Source organism: Triticum urartu, chromosome 1A (assembly GCF_056163025.1).
Source record: "Triticum urartu cultivar PI428250 chromosome 1A, HENAU_Tu73, whole genome shotgun sequence".
Taxonomy (NCBI): domain Eukaryota; kingdom Viridiplantae; phylum Streptophyta; class Magnoliopsida; order Poales; family Poaceae; genus Triticum; species Triticum urartu.
The window spans coordinates 466,829,122-466,847,841 of record NC_141873.1 but is presented as its reverse complement, the minus strand read 5'-3'; the positions used below and the strand labels follow the sequence as shown (position 1 = coordinate 466,847,841).

Sequence of the window (18,720 nt, the reverse complement as noted above, 5' to 3'; positions counted from 1 at the left end):
AGGGGTAGCGAGACACGTATTGAATTGTTGCCATCGAGGATAAAAAGATGGGGTTTATATCATATTGCATGAGTTTATTCCTCTACATCATGTCATCTTACTTAAGGCGTTACTCCGTTCTTTATGAACTTAATACTCTAGATGCATGCTGGATAGCGGTTGATGTGTAGAGTAATAGTAGTAGATGCAAGCAGGAGTCGGTCTACTTGACACGGACGTGATTGCATAATCATTGCCTTGGATATCGTCCTAACTTTGCGCTTTTCTATCAATTGTTCGACAATAATTTGTTCACACATCATATTATTTGCCTTCATGAGAGAAGCCTCTTGTGAAACCTATGGCCCCCAGGTCTATTTTCCATCATATTAGTTTCCGATATAATATTTTACAATCTTTTACTTTCAGATCTATAAACCAAAAAACCCCAAAAATTTTGATCTTTTATTTATCTATCTCTATCAGATCTCACCTTTGCAAGTGACCGTGAAGGGATTGACAGCCCCTTTAACGCGTTGGGTGCAAGTGTTTAATTGTTTGTACAGGTATTGGTGATTCGCGCGTTCTTCTCCTACTGGATTGATACCTTGGTTCTTAACCGAGAGAAATACTTATCTGTATTGTGCTGCATCACCCTTTCTTTTTTAAGGAAAAAAACCAACGCAAACTCAAGAAGTAGCACTCACCGTCAATGAAGGCGGGGGATGGTGAGAGAAGGGGTGGAGGGAACGAGGAAGGGGTCTCGATAAGTCTCTTGTTGAGTTTCCGGACCCACGTTACATCTACACACCTGTTGCTCGAACCTAGCTTTGCAACACAAAGTTACACCGAGGTTCAGACAGAATTTTTTAAGAGTGTTGTTTAGTGTACTTTACTTTTTTAGCTTTGCACTAATAATTTAGACAACTTGTGTTCGTCAACAAAGAATATGTACATTAAATTGATTACGAGATAATTGAACAACTAATTACTCGACTTCTCAGAACAATTTAGCATACCACAATTATACAAAAAAGCTCGATGCTAAACACACTTGCAAAGATTATGAATGATATATTACGACTACACCGTGGGCCGTAGAGCTTACATGTCTGTCATTAATCTAGTATATGCATTTTAAAAAACTGGGGTAACATATGACCCACTTTTAGAACTTAGTGAAAAATAATTTTTATAAGTCTATTTTTTGCGAATAGTTCATGTATTGGGTGTAGTCACAACTACTGTAGCTTCCGCATTTTCTCATCTTTACACATGTCAGAAATGATCGGTCTTTTTTTAATGAAATTTAACGTAGGTAAATTTCCACCCAATACCTTTATACATGGAATTTTCCTAAGTTTTTGAAACTAAGCATGATTTTCTTTCCTAAGTTTTGAAACTTAGAAATACGATTTTTCACTACATTCCGAAAGTGAATTCATCCGATATAACTTTCGTCATTGATCACGTTGACAGCCAACAACCATCTTTTCTTTTCTTTTTGACAGCAGCCAACCCCAAGCAGCAAGCCCGCAAAACTCCGGTCGCCGCCCACCTACCCCCACCCCCACCTTCCCCTCGCCGCCCCCCCAAAATATAACCTGAAGAACCTGCAACTTCACGCACCAGCAAGGTAAACAGACAGCTCCAATGGCGTTCTCCTCCCTCTCCACCCCGTCCTCCTCGTCCCCCTCCTCGTCCTTCACCCTCCCCACCAAGCCCTCCCCGGGCGCAGGCTCCCTCTCCTTCTCCAGGTGAGTCGCGGCGGCCCCTCCGCAGCTCTGCCCATCCCGATTCATCTGTCCGCTGCCGTTGGGGGTAAAGATTTGATTTTGCTTGCTTCTCTGGTTGCAGGGCGTCCGCGGGGAGGTTCAGGATGGCGGCGGTGAGGGCGCAGGCGGAGGCGGTGGACACGTCCATCAGCCCGCGGGTGAGCGCGCTGCGGCCGTCCAAGACCATGGCCATCACCGACATGGCCAGCGCGCTGCGGCAGGCCGGGGTGCCCGTCATCGGACTCGCCGCTGGGGAGCCCGACTTCGACACGCCGGCGGTGATCGCGGAGGTGACCGCCGTTCTTGTTATTTATTTATTTTTGCAATGGGAAACGGGGAGGAAATCAAGTAACTGTCCTCCGCTCCGTTCCTGGTGCCTGGATCGCGGAATGATTTGGATCTTAGCGACATGACTTGGATCGCGAACGATAGCAGTCAAATTACCAGTCAGATTAACTGTATTGAGCGACAAAAGAGATTGTTAGCTCGCTTCAAATTCCCCTTTGTCTCATTGAAACTTAATACAGTAGACTTCAGAGTAATGCATTCTACAGGCACGCCTGCTGTTCTTGTACTATCATTTCCCTCTTACATATAATACTAGTAGGCTTCAGAGTAGCAAAATTGGATTCATTCAGCATTCAAATTTTGCCAGCCGGAGTAGCAAAATTTAATGCATTCTGAATCCAATTTTCCTCTTATATAATACAGTAGCAGACTTCAGAGTAGTAAAATTGGATTCAGCATTTAAATTTTGTTTTTCGCCCAGGCTGGGATAAATGCAATCAGGGATGGGTCTACAAGGTACACACCTAATGCAGGGACTATGGAGCTGAGGAAAGCCATCTGCAACAAGCTTCAGGGTGCGTGCGCCCGGATCAATTTCTTGTTTGCAGAATATTCAGATTGGATAAGTAGTCTAATTGACTTCCTTGTTGTTTGGTTATCGATATGCAGAGGAGAATGGTCTAACCTACAGCCCAGATCAGGTGCTAGTGAGCAATGGAGCTAAGCAGTGCATTACACAAGCTGTTCTTGCTGTCTGCTCACCTGGTGATGAGGTAAAGTTATCATCTCTGCACGCCGCAATTTGTTAGGAGAAATATATTTCATAAAGTGCCATACCATGAAAATAGCAGCACCAAGTGCTTATCCTGCAGTCATTTTGTCGTTCCCAGCCCATAAAAGTTAGCGGATTGCTTCATTCTTTTTTTGTTAAACCGCAAATATTGTTTGGGTCTTCCATGCCTTGTCATTATTGTGTCTCCTTATTGTTTGTGTGATCCTATCTCTACTGAGCCATTTAGATAAAATGCCCTTACCAATGTAATAGTAATATTTTATGTATGATCCTATCTTATAAATTTCTGTTTTGTCACATTCTTTGTAGTTTGTCACTTCCTTTTGGCTCCTTGATATTGTAAAGAGCTTTGTAATAATTTTGGGATACCTGATGACGCGAGAGTAGTTGGTCACTTTTATTTGGGTTGTTGCGGCACTGTCTGTGTTGTAAGTTGTAACACGAAAATAAACTCTATTCCTCTTATTTAATGAATGAGTCAAATCTTTTGCCTCTCTTCAAAAATAAAATAAAATTTGGGGCTGTGTGTATCTTCGGATGCAGGGGCCAGGGGAGGCTTCTCTTCCATTATCTGAAAAACTAATCTTTTATTTTAGAAAATATCCCTGCAGGTTACAAGCCTAACTGATTGCTTGATTTTTCTTATTTGAACTGCAGATATTTATAGCTTAATCTGGAGTAAACAAGCCATATAATTATATCATCTTACTATTCTTAGCACTGCATTGATTTGCACCCCATTCTTTGAAAATGTTGAGTTTTATCTTATTTTAGGTTTTGATACCAGCACCATTTTGGGTCAGCTATCCTGAAATGGCTAGGTTGGCTGGTGCAACACCAGTGATCCTCCCGACAAGCATATCAGACAATTTCCTGCTAAAGCCAGAGTCACTTGCCTCAGTGATCACTGAAAAATCAAGGCTTTTGATTCTATGCTCTCCATCTAATCCAACAGGCTCTGTGTATCCTAGGGAGCTGCTTGAGGAGATTGCTGCTATAGTCAAGAAGTATCCTAGGCTCCTGGTCTGCACTTTGACCTTTTGTATGTTATTCAGATTATTCAAGATCTTTTGTGTCAGCAGTTCATCACTATTTTTGATGTGTCGTGCTTTTAACCATTTTTGCAGGTTCTATCTGATGAGATCTATGAGCATATTATCTATCATCCTGCTAAACACACAAGCTTTGCTGCATTACCTGGAATGTATGACCGAACATTAACTGTAAATGGATTTTCTAAGGTAACACGGTTGTTTTTATTTTATTCTCTCTTTGTGATGATGAATGCAATAAATAACAATTTTGTGGAACATAACCCACATATTATTACATCAAGTATTCGTCAATGCTTGGATTTGAGTAATCAAAATATGCCTTGCATAAAGAAGAGGAGGGAGTATAAATTTAGGTGTTCTTTCAATTAAGACTTGATAACTGAAGAAACAGATGTCCATGTTCTCTAGATATGCATGATCTAGCTCAAGTTGGAATATCTTGATATTTACTGAACAAAATTTTTATAGGCTTTTGCTATGACTGGCTGGCGACTTGGATACTTAGCTGCCCCTAAACATTTTGTCTCAGCTTGTGGAAAGATCCAAAGCCAGGTGAGTATTTGTCTCTCTTTTCTTTCATCTGAATCATTTTGTGCTACTATATCTGCTATAGAATGTTGCAACTTCCTAATTCCCTATTTTAGTTATCACCCCCTTTTTTTCTTTGCTGATGGTTAGAAAGGTAGGCCCAGCTCACCAGAGATCCTAAGTTTGTCTTTACATCCTTAATTCAGCAACACTGTACCCGAAAGTGCCCAATTCACTGGTAGTAGAGTGCAGCCCTGAGTCTCTAAATTATTTAAACATCAGCCACCATTAGGTCCAGTACCACCATCTTTACTTACTGTAATTAATATAAAGATAGCAATCATAGTCTTGCAGAACTTATTTTGATCCCCAATGATGACAGTTCCTGATGATGTTGTAGAAATTGGCTCACATATATCCAGTCTTGAAATTTTTTTTAATTGTCCTGATAATAGTGAGTTGTTTACTACACAGTACACATCTGGTGCCAGTAGTATATCGCAGAAGGCAGGGCTTGCAGCCTTGAACCTTGGTTATGCCGGCGGTGAAGCAGTTTCAACCATGGTCAAAGCATTCCAGGAGCGCCGGGATTACCTTGTAAGAAGTTTCAGGGAACTGCCAGGGGTAAAAATATCAGAACCTCAGGTAAGCCTCTCGACTGCGACGCGACTATGTGACATATCTATATTAGGAAGGTAGCTAAGCTTCGCAATTTTCAGGGTGCTTTCTATTTGTTCCTCGACTTCAGCTCCTACTACGGATCTGAGGTAGAGGGTTTTGGCACTATCAAGGACTCTGAGACCCTCTGCATGTTCCTGCTAGAGAAAGCACAGGTGACGGTTACACCCATTTCGAGTGCGTCAGTCGACATAAACAAGATCAATGGGTAGGTGGGTATCTAAGGTGTTTTCTCTTGCATCACAGGTCGCGCTTGTCCCTGGAGATGCATTTGGAGATGACAAGGGCATTCGTATCTCCTACGCTGCTGCACTGTCAACGCTACAATCTGCGATGGAGAAGATAAAAGACGCAATGGCTCTGCTCAAGGCCCCTGCCGCGGTTCAATAAAAAATAGCGTGCTGAAGGCATCTTCGCCAGCATTATATTAAAAGCATGCCCATTGGGAAAATAGGAAAACATGCCATTGTTGTACAACAGATAGTTCACCATTTTCTTGGTTGCAAACTTGCGAGCGATTTGCTTTGTTTCAAACTTTTCATTTGGTGTAATGTAATTGTCTTTACCTGCAGGTCAGAAATGAAAATAATATGTTGCTTCGACAACCTAAGATGGGAAATAATTGATGTTCACTGATTTGGGTGGAAAAGACCTTGTAAATCATTTATGGAGAAGTACTTAACATCCTTGCTTTTCAGCATTTTATCAATGAAAATATAGCATGCTGATGAATTTTTACGCAAGTTTTGTGCACAAGAGAAATAGCTGATACAATTGACCACTGCAGTGTTATCATGTGGCAAAGAAATGCCAACCGCAACGCATGAAAATCCCAGTGGCCATTTTCCCAGCAATTATAGGAAATTAGATATTTCATAATATACAGGAAGTACAGGATAGCATATCCACTTTTAGAAATAGGAAAAATACCCTAAAATTTATTCTATCTACACAGGTTGGCCTTCATATGTTACCAAGCCACAAACTGCTCATGAGAAGTGAGCATAGACCGATAGAGTCTCAACTGAAAAGTACTGATAGACATAGAGTATACTAGCAAAAAAATGTACACCAAATTGATGGAGTCTCCTCCTGAATAAGTAAGAGTGCGGAATCCAACTGGGAACAGCTGACGCCTAATCTAGTTTGCAACGACGGCTTCATCAAAGTTCCAGTCTCTGACAAGGTCCCTGGACACAGCACGGCTTCGTTGAAGGCGAGGAGTGCCCTCGGTGCCTTGACCAGCCGCTATGGATGGAAAGGGTGTCACCTTTGATGTCCCAACACTAGCAGATCCAGCCGGCGTTACTCTCCGAGTTAAGCAGGAAACAACAGCTCCACATCGGTTGTCCTCCTCTGAACTCGACACCGAGTAGCTTCTAAGAGAGTGTGAGGGGCTGTTCATGCCATGGCATACGAGACAAGCAAGACTCATGATTATTGTCTAGCTGAAACTGCCAGTAACTGCAATGGAATGAACAATAGTTAGAAAATGTGAAATGAAAAATCATAATCTGTTTCAACTTACATCATGGTCAAAACCTTGAGTGACTAGTGCTACAAAGCAACACCCAGAGTTTCATTAGAAAGTAGAAATATCTTATCAACGCGGCACCAAGAAAGTAAGAAACAATCAACCCCAACAAAATTTCCAGGCATTTTAAACAGTCATAATCTCGCTACATAGAAAAGGACGACTTATAACAACACTATATATTGCTTCAGTACTAACTAATGAGGAATCAAACATAAAGCGTTAGTTAGAAGCTTAATTTATACTGTACTAAAAGAAAAAGGCTAACACGTTATCACATAACAGGTATCATGCTACACCATGGATTATGGCGAGTAGTATAAGTCCCTGTTGCATCTAATCATTCATGGGAAGATAGTTGGCCCATAACAGAAAACCAAAAAGAACCATATTCAGGGCTCATATTTCTGAGAGCACATCTAGCACAAAAAACATGGGAGGCAAAAAATAAAAAAGGAACTAACACATCTGATGTGCATGTATGCCCTGGCAGGACTGCAGTACTATCATCTAGATATGTTACTGATCCAACATACAATGTTAGGGTGCAGAATAATTCAAACCAGCTACCAGAATGCCAATGGATATGTCCATGAACACAAACAATCAGGACTTTCTCAGAGAGAAAAAAACACCAAAGACTTCAGTATTATTGCAAAGGAAACGTCATAAGCAACTATTGAGCTGTATATTCCAAGATGAAACACAGAACAGGTAAATGCAAATCGATTTCTTCATTCTTTGAGCAGACGGGCAGGCTTTGAAACATAAACATGACGCTACGATACTACTCAAACAGATGATCTACAAGTCTACAACAAACAGATGATTTATAAAGCATAAACTGCATTGATATGGGAAGCACCTCTATAACCATCTCCCTAATTCTCATTAAGCTGAAGCTACGAACACTATGAAGTGACATACTTTTGCACGGATACGAGGATGATATACGGAACCAAAGGTCCAAATCAAAAAGTAATCCACAACCTAAAGAAACAAAAGGCACCGTACTCATTTGCTTCAATTATATAGCTATAAAGACACGGCAAAAGGGCGACTTTGATTAGTCTAAACAGGACCCCTTTTCTACGGGCAGAATCATAGCAGCAAGACATGGACAGGTCTCCCAAACCAATCGTAAGAGCAGGGGCAGATCTGCCGGGTGCGCACCGCTGCACCCAGAAATTCTGGAGGCCGGCGGGGTTTAACTAATCACTGGATGAAACCAAGCTCATACCTCAAAGGCTCAATGACCGGAGACTGCGGACGAGGTGGAGACAGCAGGAACGCGATCTCGCGATGCGGAGATCGGGAGCGGTGATGACGGCGACGCGCGTGAGAGGCCTTGGGGTGGGGGTGGGGGGGGGTTGAAAGCGTCGGCCGGGACGGTAGGCTGCGATGGCGCGGCGGCGGCTGTAGGGCAGGCGATGCGGAGGCCGTGCTGGGTTGGATTGGCAGAGGTCAGGAGGGACTCGAGGAGGAAGATGCAAGAAAGGTACGGGCAAAAGGAGATAAGAGTTTCGGTGTGACCGTGAGAAGATATTTTTCTCTACTTTGGTAGTCTCGCTTTCAGATTTTCTTTTTCGTTCCATCATTTTCGTCCGATTTTTTTTCATAGGTTAACCGTCGTAGATTTTCTTCGTCGCCTCCCCTACTTTATCAATTTATTTTCACTTCACCCTCTCACACAACGAAAAAAACTAAACGGATCAGAACTTTCCATACTGACGCAAATTATTTAGTAATGTCTTTACGTAAAATAATCAATTACAATCAATCTCTAAAAATCAAATATAAATTAATTAATCTTCATAACGTTTGTTTCCTTCCGAATCATGTCCATAACTTTCCTTTCTTGTTTGGGCAGAAACTGTTTGGTAACAAAGATTAGGAAGCTTTCTATGAATGTAGTAATAGGAAGTATTCTTTTTCTTGATGATTCGTTTCCATGCATGATGATAGTAAATTAGGCCAACATTCACCACTATTTATCAACGTCATCAATCGTATCCATTCCTACCAGTTTTAAGGAAATCTGCTCGCCATGTCTTTTTTAAGAGGATCCGCTCGCTAAGTCGTCATCGCACGTTATTTTCATAAGCAATTCCCTAAAAAAAGGCGTGGGTATTGGTAGTTGAACGCCCGCTAGGTTTTCCGCCTGTCCCATCCTCGCGCTGTGCCGCCGCCCCCGCTGAATTTCCAGCCGCCCGAGCCCGTTAACTTCGCCAGCCATCGGGTCGACTGCCCCCGCCCCAAACCCCCATCCCCGAGCACTAGCTATCGCCGCCCCAAGCTCCACGCCACCGGGAACGAATCAAGCGCCGTCCCGACACCGCCGTCGCCGGCCCAGCACCTCCAGCCTTGCATGGACAGCTTCAATGTACAGTCTCCCTTGTTGCCTCACCTTCTGCCAGCGCATGCAGCGGCGGGGGTGGACGCGTGCGTACTTGCTAGCTTGCTCTCCGTGCGTACGTACCTGCTCTGCGTGCGTCGCACCAGCCAATGCGCATGATGCGTGTGTGCCTGCTTTTCTGTATGTGTATGCCGGCGTGATGCGTGTGTGCGTTGCTGTGTGTGTATGATATAGATGGCCTGAGTGTGTGCATGCTGTGCTCTGCTCTCTGCTGATCTATGTGTTGGTGCTCCTGCTATATGTTCATACAATACAAATGAAATTTCTGTTAATCTTCTGACATGTTGAGTTGGTTCTCTCTGTCTTCTAAGGGGGTGAATGCAAAGCAGTCTATTAAGCCAAGCACTATTGCTGAGCTAAATTGACAAAAAAATATTGGTAGCCATAGTTGTAGTTTAAGTAGTAGCGAGTTGTCTGATATGTATAAAAAGCCCGTTGCAACTGAGCCCACTGCTAAATTGACAAAAAAGTCGCCAGTGTCACTTGATATGTATGAGAATATTAAATGTATTATTAACATGATTAATATTGAACTCTTAAAGTTAATGTGGCCCCGTTGCAACGCACGGGCGTTCTTCTAGTTTTTATCCTAATATCTCAGTTGGTAGGTCGCGTTCCGGGTTTTATTTTCGTCCCACCTCACCGGTTTTTTTGGATACTTTTTTGTTACTTCCTCCCACCTCCCTCTCAGCCGTAAAAAACCAAAAAAAAAAAATCCCGCCATCGAGTCCCGCACCCGCCCCCACGCGCCCAACCTCCCGTCGCATCGAACTGACACGAACGAAAATTAACCAGCGAAAAAAAAACCGGCGAAAATTAAGCAGCGAAAAAAAATCCTAAACCAATCGCCCGCACGTACGAGCGAGGTCTCCTGCCCTCGAGCCAGAAATAGTCGCACGCACGACTCTCTGCCCTCATTCGCCCGCCGCCGCCCTTCGTCCCTTCACCGCCACCGCTCCATCCCTTCGCCGCCGCCGCTCCATCCCTTCGCCGCCGCCCTCCCACATCAAAACCGGCGCCGCTCCATCCCTTCGCCGCCGCCTCTTGATCTTCTGCCTAGGGTTCCCCGCCGCCGCTACCCCTCCCTCGAGCGTGGGCGGCCACCGGCGAAGGATGCCCGCTCCCCCTCCTCTCCGGCCAGACCGGTCTCCCCCCTAACCACAAAGTGGGCGCACGCGGTGCGGGCTCCGGCGAACGCGGCCGCACGCGATCCAGAGGCCCGGCGGCGCCCACATCCCTCGCCTCTCTGGTCACACGTCGCCTCCCTAACCACGAAGTGGGCGCACGCGGGGTGGGATCCGGCGAACGCGGCCACGCGCGATCCAGCGGCCTGGCGGCGCCCGCATCCCTCTCCTCTCCGATTGCATGTCTCCTCCCTTCCTACAAAGTGGGTGCACGCAGGGCGGCCACTCCGCCAACCGACTCCAGGAGCTCTGCTTTCGCAACGGCAACATCTACATCAAGCTCGGCCAGCACATCGCACAACTGGTACGGAAAGGAATTCCTAACTCTGTGAGGATACGCCTGAATTCACTTTGGATTCATCTGTGGTAAGATTGCATAATTTTGTGGCTGTGGAACAGCTGCTTGTTTGCTTGTACTACCACAGGTGTATGTGCAGACGATGAGGGCGCCGATGCTCAAGAGGTCGTCCGCGGAGTCATCAAGAAAGAGAATGGAGAATTGCCACAAACTCTTAGTTCCTTCATTGCATCACGGCATTGTCTTACACCCTTCTGAACTAACTTCGTTGTTGTATTGATTAGCAAAACCAAACAATCAGACTGAGTGTGCTTAGTTCAGTTGTTGGCCAACAGAGTATTCACCTTGAATCAGAACCTGGATTTATGCTCAGCTTGTTTTTAGCTTAGAAGAAACTCTGACATAAAATTTGGCTTTCCCCTATTCCCGTTGGTGTAGGTTTTTGCATAATTCTTCATTGTCCTGCTTGCAAGTGCTTTTCTTGTGCAAGTCCATGCGTCCACAACACATGATGGGAAAAAAGTTGATGTCAAGATTGTTGTTATTATATAAGAAAAGACTGCAGTTCATTCGTTCACTTATGTGAAGTTTGAACTCTTCAATTATGACAGCAGAGTTCACCAGCATGTTGTCTGTCTTTCACTTTTTTGACCCCTGTTTTGGCTTAGAGGTTCAACACGACCACTTGGTGGATACTTCTGTAATAGATATCACCACTGTGGATTTAGTAGTGAATTCTCTTCATTATATTTTCCCTAATTTTGACTACAGGTAAAACCAGTCAATGGGTGCAACTGTTCTTTGTCTATTACCTTGTTCTCTCTCTCCCTCTTTTTAACATACCACCTCGAAAGCTTTTAGACTTATGCTAATTTTTAGAATTAGTTATGATAGAGAGAAGGACTCTGATCTGCATGCTTTGACTGATGGCATCTTACCGAAAAATGGCAGGTGGTAGTGTGATATTGTCGTGAATTTTGCTCTCTTCTTTTAATTAGCTTTAATATGAAATATCGCCATGCTTCTATGTAGGCAAGTATGTTAATTGGGTTGATGTGGAGCTAGAGAAACTTGAGAGGACATAGGAGGTGTTATTGGGAAGTGTGCTAAATTGTGTTTTTTAGGAAGACAATCATCTTATACTAAAACGGAAAGACTAAGCTCAATTCCATGTTTGAAGTCTTGTATACATAATGCTCTAATTCATACTGGACTGCTATTCCTGACATGGCAATGGTTTCAGGGTATTATTTGAGCTGATATGGAGGGACTACTTCAGATTTCATCCAGCAAAATATGGGAACTCTATTTTCTTACTAGGTAAATAAAATATAAAATTTTATCATTCTGAACTTTTGCCTTTCATGTATATTACCGAAAGGATGCACACATGTTATTCTTCTAAAGAAATCTGCTGTGATCATTAATTCTGAAAGAAATCTGAATAATTGCCAGAGTGAGGAGGAAAAAGCAAGAAAATTCTGAACATTTTGGTCATGGTCTTGGAGGATGATTGCTGGTGCAGTGCTCACTCAGTGCTCTAATTTAGCTTATTCGAGCTGTAGGTCTAGATTAATTTTTATCTTAATTGGATGTCAAACGATGAATCAAACAGAGTTGGGGTTCATCCAGGCTACATAGGTCTGATTGTATTAGTCTCAGTTCCTTGAAGTCAAAGTACTACTATGATCGAAGATAAATACTTTTGAAGCGATCGCCAAAGTGATAGAAGACAAAATACAAATTAAATCTTAATGCGTACATGTTTTATTTGCTCCCATGTATTTGTTTGCATCGTGTATTTGTTTTACTTCAGAGATGTGCTCCCTTCGTTGTTGGCTGTCGAATTTGTGTTGCAGTTCATACCCACCACGTTCGTGTCTTCACCACTTCGTCCTCCAGCACAAACGCCAGAATGGAGCAAAAGCTGTGATTTGCCATGTCGGTAAACTGATCCAGCTCGCGGCCATGGGGTGCTATGTCCGCGCCGGAGAACTGATACAGCTCGCTGCCAGGGTGCCATCCCTCTTCTGGCGTGCCATAAAGCCCCTCGATCGAATCTCTGACTCAGCAAATCAAAATTGCCGACCCAGGCAATCTCGTCGGAACATCATCTAGCTTGCCGTGCTCCACTCACTGTAAGTTTGTGTCAGTTTACATGGCACTTATCTCTTCTGGCTCACAGACACCTTCAATGGACCTTTGCCACTGCTAACAGTCTGTATTGTACACTCCGGGACCAAGGCGATCGACATTTTCTTGGCTGGTCGATGGTGATTGCTCCCATGTCTGTTTTTTTGTTCTTTACAGAATTTGGTTCTATAATATCATCATTTAGTGAATTTTACCTACCTACACAAACATGATATGACATGCTATTGCCTGTTCTCTAAGGTAATGTATAAATTTGTTGCTTAGTTAGGAAGAGGTTGAATCGTGTTGGATTTGCAGCGAGAGGAAGCCTGTCAACATGATGAACAGGGTAGTTTTTACTGAGGGTAGCTCGGCAAGGAAGAGACGGGATGTTTGTCATTGACCTACTTTGAAAGTGAGTGTATTTACCTCATCTGGTCGTTGTTTCCTCGTGAATTAACTTTAGATGGGGGAGCTTGATCTCATAATGTCTACTCATCAAAAATTCCCGACTTCCTTTTTATTAGTAGCATCTTTCTTAACGAAAGGTTACAAATCTTGGTTAAATGGACTATTCAAGATGTTCTAAGGTTTAAATTACTTTGACTTGGACTTGTTAATGTCAGTTGAATAACATTTATTTTAATATTTTCCATGAGATGGCCCATCATTCTGAGTGTTATCTTGTTCTGTTATTAGTTAGAAGAATATATAGGGAAAGCAACTCATTTCCTCAATTAGACCTTATGTTATATCTAATTACTGGAAATAAAATGTTGTTCAGACGAAGGCTAAAACCGCAGTGGCAGACATGCTTACAAAATCTCGTGAAGATCGTTCTGCTGATGATGGTACTCTAACAGAATAGGAACAGTGGGAAAGAGAGCAAGCCAGCCTTGTTCGTTATTGAGAGGGGGAAGTTGAAATCTTACCAGATAAAGGGCGTTAAGTGGCTAATATCACAGTGGCAAAATGGGCTTAATGGGATACTGGGTGATCAAATGGGCCTTGGAAAAACAATTTAGACAATTGCATTTCTTGCTCATCTTAAAGGGAATGGTCTGTATCGTCCATACATGGTTATTGCTCTTCCTTCCACCCTGTCAAACTGGTTGAACGACTCAATGAGGTAAAGCATCCAGAGTTGTCCTTCACTGTGCTTAGTTTGTTTGCTATCTTATGTGGAATACTTAATTTCAGGTTTGCTCCTTCTCTAAATGGTCTGATTTATCATGGAGATAAAGTGGCTCGGACAGAGCTAACGAGAAACTACATGCCCAAAACTGTTGGTCCTGGTTTTCCGATAATAATCACTTCATATCTGATGGCCATGTTTGATGCAAAGTTTCTTGCTAATTATAAGTGGAAGTCACATGATCTGAATTATTGCCCTTGTAAGCAAAAACTCAACATTTTATTCCTTTCTCTTGAGTGCATTCCTCATTATTTAGGGCCTGTTCTGATCTCATCCAACTTCACAGAACTTCACAAAACCAGCTTCCCTAGCCAGCTTCTCGCTTCAGCTGGCGATTTTCAATCGTTCGGCGTCGGGGTAGCTTCTCCCAGCGCTGCAGCCCAGCTGGGAGCTAGCTGGCCTGGTTGGGCTCTAGTTTGGGCCGGTTGGAGGCAGCCCAACTTGGCGGTTCAAGGAGAGAAAGAGCCCTCGTACCGATTCAATCGAGGGAATGAGGAGCGATCTATTATAGTGAGCATACCGGTTCGATCTAAATTGACTTGGCGGTGGCAGCACCTTGTAAATATGGTGAACTTCTCCTTTTCCAAATCGGTGGAGCTGGGCCTTAGGTGCTTCGCGTTTTTACACTGGAGTCTGGCTGAGCTTCTCGCTTCTAGCTTCTTGGTGGTAATTCGTTCGGCTCAGCTCCCCTCCAGGAATTGGTGAAGCGTGGAGCTGGAGAGCCTCCGAACACGCCCTTAATCATCGATGTCCATATGCTAGCTTCATGTTTCAGTCATAATTCCTTTCTCTTCGAGAGAATTTATGGCCAGGTGCGCTCATATACTTCTATCTTCTAAACATGCTTTCATATGAATGAGCTGAAGTCATTTCCTAGAAACTATGGTGCTTTTACTTTTTATTTAGGTTGCTTGACCAAGGTTGTTCAGTGATTGTGTGCACTCCACATGCATCGCCATTTATCGAGTAAGAAAAACATGATATTTTTCTGATTATTTTCACAAGTTATCAAAATGCATTATTTTACTGACCATCACAAGTTAACGAAATGCATTATTTTACCGTTTAAATGATGCTAATTGCCTAGGGTCGATAGTGTAGAATAATAGAATAATTTTCTACTTATTTATCTTGTTACGGTAGTTTTTGTATATAAGAAACTACAAAGATATAACCAAACCAACTTTCTTTATCAAAATTCATCTAATAGAGGACCCTATTGTGTGACAACATTGAGACACAACATGGAGCATTGCAACTGTCACAATGACATTGGAGGCAAGGGAATATTTTAACTCGGTGTTAAAAATATGAAAGGGAAAAAAGAGACGACATCACATATTATGACCATGGTATGTGTATTGTAGATTTTTAGAAATGCATGGCCAATATGTTGTTATGTCTTGACTTGTCCTTATGATTGAGTGCTTGTCAGGAAATTGCTACGGGACATAGCTCGGCAAGAAATGAATTTTATTATGTTGTTGTCATCAGATGGTACCTCGGTGAGTAAGTTGATGATAGCCTTCTAATCATGGGTGTCAAGTCCAATCAAATCTGGTTGAGGGCCATCTTATTGTGCTCAGATATGGAAAGAATCGGCAGCCGCTCCGTTGCCACTATTGTTGTCGGCACTTGATGCAGAGGGGTGAATAAAAGGAGAATGTGAATAAGGAAGAGTGCACGGCAAAGGAGTGGTCCATACCTTTTTTTTATCACAATGAGGGAGTTAACCCACACTAGATCCATGATCTGCTGAATGGCGGTTGTCTGGTTTGAGCTGATAGACAGTTACCATGGAGAGCGAGGCGGTGTGGGGCACCTCGTGGATGACCTTGTCTATGCTTCATAACCAAAACATAATCTTCTTTTGGTTATTTCATTTTCTCTGGGATTTGTCCCCTTATGCTTCTCTTATTGCCTCAATAAAGTTTGGTGTTATGGCAACTCGCGGGCACATACCTTGACAAGAGTTTTTTTTATTTTAAAAGAGGCAAAAGGATCGCATGATATATATCATTTCATATAACTTGGCAGCAAAAACACACTGTGGTGGTCGCCCTCAGCTACAGCGATGTGCATTCCTTGGCACCGGGAATTGGGCTGGGACGTCGTGGAGAGGAGAGGAGGGGGCGGGCGACACAGTGGAGGGAAGGAGAGATGGCGGTGAGAGGAAGGTGTGGGATGAATGACATGGCGTCGAGGGAAGGCGGCAGCAAAAAGCCGTGGTGGGGAGAGATGGCGGCATCGACGCCGTGACGTGGAGAGCAGTCCGGGGGAATGAGATGTGCATGTGTCGTGCGGTGAGATTGAGAGAGTGAACTGTTTTGTTTATTATAAGATGAGAAGAAAATATGTTGTCGTTTGTGTTTTTAGGGGAAAATATTTGTTTGCTGTGAGAGAAATATCACTTGCTCAAAGCGAGCAGCTGACAAATGAATATATATTGTATATGGGCTTATCTGATTTTTTTAAATATGTGTTTATATATTCCCTTTTGTAGATTGGAGATAAGAACTATGACTTCGGATGATGCTTTGAAAGTGTCAACTCACAAAGCTTTATGATGAGCGGCCTGAAAACTCATTGAAGTCTTACACAATTGGAAGAGATTTGTACAAATAATGGTTCTTCTGTAATACTTGTTGGATATGATAATATATAAGATGAATTTTCATATATGCTTATTTTTGCAGAGTATGAGAGAGATGAAGATGTATTATGTCAACATTCAAAAGGAATCCTTTGACAAAATTGCCGACGTGGTGTTGTTTGAAGGGGCCTAAAATTCGCCGAGTTATATACAATAATACATGTATATATGTGCAATCAGAATAAAGAATTAAAAGACCCGTGGCAACGCACGGGCATTGTACTAGTTATATATAAACTACAAAAAATAAATATTTCAATAAAAATAAAATAAACTTTTAGCAGAAAAGAAAGAGTTAGTGTAGGCCCAAAACAGTCATAACAGGTTTTGGTGGAAATTTATGATCTCTTAGATTATATTTCCTTCATGAGTTTACGAAAATGGTAAATCCTGAATGTTTTGATTTGGACCGTAGCAAATTAAACGTTTTTATGGCAATTTTAGTTGTCGAAGAGACAGACTTTTAATGGTCAATGGCGGACTCTTGACTTTTCCTTCTAGCTTGTCATCTCCGCTAACTTGTTGATCATGGAGTTTTTGTAGTGTACTGACATTACTGTGCCAATTTGCCAAGTAGACGATGGGATTCGGGCAGGATTACCTATTCCCAGAACAATGCCGGGTTCCTAGTAAGGCTATAAGAGCCTCTTTAACTCAAAAGATTTTTGAAATACTCTTAAAGATTTTGTTGTTGCGAAGGTCATATATTAAGTATTACATGCACTTACAAACACATTAAAATAGAAAGATAAAATAACACTCAAAATTTTGGAGGTGCCGAAGTCATCTTGCTCCTACATCCATCGACGGCGCGCTCTGAGCATATCTTGATGCCGCCTCTGTTGGAAATATGCCCTAGAGGCAATAATAAAATGATTATTATTATATTTCCTTGTTCATGATAATTGTCTGTTATTCATGCTATAATTGTGTTATCCGGAAATCATAATACATGTGTGAATACATAGACCATAACATGTCTCTAGTGAGCCTCTATTTAACTAGCTCGTTGATCAACAGATAGTCATGGTTTCCTGACTATGGACATTGGATGACATTGATAACGGGATCACATCATTAGGAGAATGATGTGATGGACAAGACCCAATGCTAAGCATAGCACAAGATCGTGTAGTTCGTTTGCTAGAGCTTTTCCAATGTCAAGTATCATTTCCTTAGACCATGAGATCGTGTAACTCCCGGATGCCGTAGGAGTGCTTTGGGTGTACCAAACGTCACAACGTAACTGGGTGACTATAAAGGTATACTACAGGTATCCCCGAAAGTATCTGTTGGGTTGACACGGATCGAGACTGGGATTTGTCACTCCGTATGACGGAGAGGTATCTCTGGGCCCACTCGATAATGCATCATCACAATGAGCTCAATGTGACCAAGTGTTTGGTCACGAGATCATGCATTACGGTACGAGTAAAGTGACTTGCTGGTAACGAGATTGAACGAGGTATTGGGATACCGATGATCGAATCTCGGGCAAGTAACGTACCGATTGACAAAGGGAATTGAATACGAGATTGATTGAATCCTCGACATCGTGGTTCACCCGATGAGATTATCGTGGAACATGTGGGAGCCAACATGGGTATCTAGATCCCGCTATTGGTTATTGACCGGAGAATCGTCTCGGTCATGTCTGCGTGTCTCCCGAACCCGTAGAATCTACACACTTAAGGTTCGGTGACGCTAGGGTTGTAGAGATATTAGTATGCGGTAACCCGAAAGTTGTTCGGAGTCTCGGATGAGATCCCGGACGTCACGAGGAGTTCCGGAATGGTCCGGAGGTGAAGATTTATATGTAGGAAGTCCAGTTTCGGCCATCGGGAAAGTTTCGGGGGTAATCGATATTGTACCGGGACCACCGAAAGGGTCCCGGGGGTCCACCGGGTGGGGCCACCTATCCCGGAGGGCCCCATGGGCTGAAGTGGGAGGGGAACCAGCCCCTGGTGGGCTGGTGCGCCCCCCATGGGCCTCCCCCTGCGCCTAGGGTTGGAAACCCTAGGGGCGGGGGGCGCCCCACTTGGCTTGGGGGGCAAGTCCCCCTTGGCCGCCGCCCCCCCCTTGGAGATCCCATCTCCTAGGGCCGGCGCCCCCCCAGGGGCCCTATATATAGTGGGAGGGAGGGAGGGCAGCCGCACCCCATGTCCTTGGAGCCTCCCTCTCCCCTCGTAACACCTCTCTCTCTCTCTCTCT

At 43.3% G+C, this 18,720-nt stretch overlaps 3 protein-coding genes across 25 annotated transcripts; 2 read left to right on the top strand and 1 right to left on the bottom strand.

Annotated features, from left to right (window-relative positions):
- Nucleotides 1-1,573: 1,573 nt before the first annotated feature.
- Nucleotides 1,574-5,728, top strand: AAT (aspartate aminotransferase). The gene is made up of 10 exons (XM_048684260.2): nucleotides 1,574-1,736; nucleotides 1,837-2,044; nucleotides 2,524-2,617; nucleotides 2,712-2,815; nucleotides 3,610-3,858; nucleotides 3,963-4,076; nucleotides 4,359-4,442; nucleotides 4,893-5,063; nucleotides 5,138-5,251; nucleotides 5,343-5,728. The coding sequence occupies exons 1-10, from the start codon at nucleotides 1,633-1,635 to the stop codon at nucleotides 5,484-5,486; spliced, it is 1,386 nt and encodes a 461-aa protein (XP_048540217.2). The 5' UTR covers nucleotides 1,574-1,632; the 3' UTR covers nucleotides 5,487-5,728.
- Nucleotides 5,729-5,920: 192 nt separating this feature from the next.
- On the bottom strand, nucleotides 5,921-8,150 carry LOC125519461 (uncharacterized). The gene is made up of 2 exons (XM_048684263.2): nucleotides 7,871-8,150; nucleotides 5,921-6,560 (listed from the first exon to the last, which is right to left on the bottom strand). Exon 2 carries the CDS (start codon nucleotides 6,529-6,531, stop codon nucleotides 6,238-6,240), a length of 294 nt encoding a protein of 97 aa, XP_048540220.1. The 5' UTR covers nucleotides 6,532-6,560; nucleotides 7,871-8,150; the 3' UTR covers nucleotides 5,921-6,237.
- Nucleotides 8,151-10,174: 2,024 nt separating this feature from the next.
- On the top strand, nucleotides 10,175-16,587 carry LOC125519377 (putative ABC1 protein At2g40090). 23 transcript variants are annotated; one of them, XM_087525698.1, is made up of 8 exons: nucleotides 10,175-10,534; nucleotides 10,656-10,741; nucleotides 11,772-11,848; nucleotides 12,388-13,076; nucleotides 13,446-13,790; nucleotides 13,862-14,055; nucleotides 14,143-15,208; nucleotides 15,292-15,803. In XM_087525698.1, the coding sequence occupies exons 1-4, from the start codon at nucleotides 10,412-10,414 to the stop codon at nucleotides 12,459-12,461; spliced, it is 360 nt and encodes a 119-aa protein (XP_087381824.1). In that variant the 5' UTR covers nucleotides 10,175-10,411; the 3' UTR covers nucleotides 12,462-13,076; nucleotides 13,446-13,790; nucleotides 13,862-14,055; nucleotides 14,143-15,208; nucleotides 15,292-15,803. The 23 variants fall into 23 exon arrangements, 1 of the variants encoding a protein (XP_087381824.1); XR_015604234.1 differs by lacking the exons at nucleotides 10,175-10,534; nucleotides 10,656-10,741 and having other exon boundaries at nucleotides 10,808-12,666; nucleotides 12,773-12,815; nucleotides 12,947-13,076; XR_015604230.1 differs by lacking the exons at nucleotides 10,175-10,534; nucleotides 10,656-10,741 and having other exon boundaries at nucleotides 10,808-12,666; nucleotides 12,747-12,815; nucleotides 12,947-13,076.
- The last annotated feature ends 2,133 nt before the right edge of the window (nucleotides 16,588-18,720 follow it).

Bases quoted from the DNA above. Each gene is read 5' to 3' on its own strand.
- LOC125519461 (XM_048684263.2), bottom strand. From the start codon at position 6,531: ATGAGTCTTGCTTGTCTCGTATGCCATGGCATGAACAGCCCCTCACAC.
- AAT (XM_048684260.2), top strand. From the start codon at position 1,633: ATGGCGTTCTCCTCCCTCTCCACCCCGTCCTCCTCGTCCCCCTCCTCG. The intron at 2,618-2,711 runs GTGCGTGCGCCC...ATCGATATGCAG, and splicing joins CATCTGCAACAAGCTTCAGG to AGGAGAATGGTCTAACCTAC. The intron at 2,816-3,609 runs GTAAAGTTATCA...ATCTTATTTTAG, and splicing joins TCTGCTCACCTGGTGATGAG to GTTTTGATACCAGCACCATT.
- LOC125519377 (XM_087525698.1), top strand. From the start codon at position 10,412: ATGTCTCCTCCCTTCCTACAAAGTGGGTGCACGCAGGGCGGCCACTCC. The intron at 10,742-11,771 runs CTTAGTTCCTTC...CAATGGTTTCAG, and splicing joins ATGGAGAATTGCCACAAACT to GGTATTATTTGAGCTGATAT. The intron at 11,849-12,387 runs GTAAATAAAATA...TTTGTGTTGCAG, and splicing joins GAACTCTATTTTCTTACTAG to TTCATACCCACCACGTTCGT.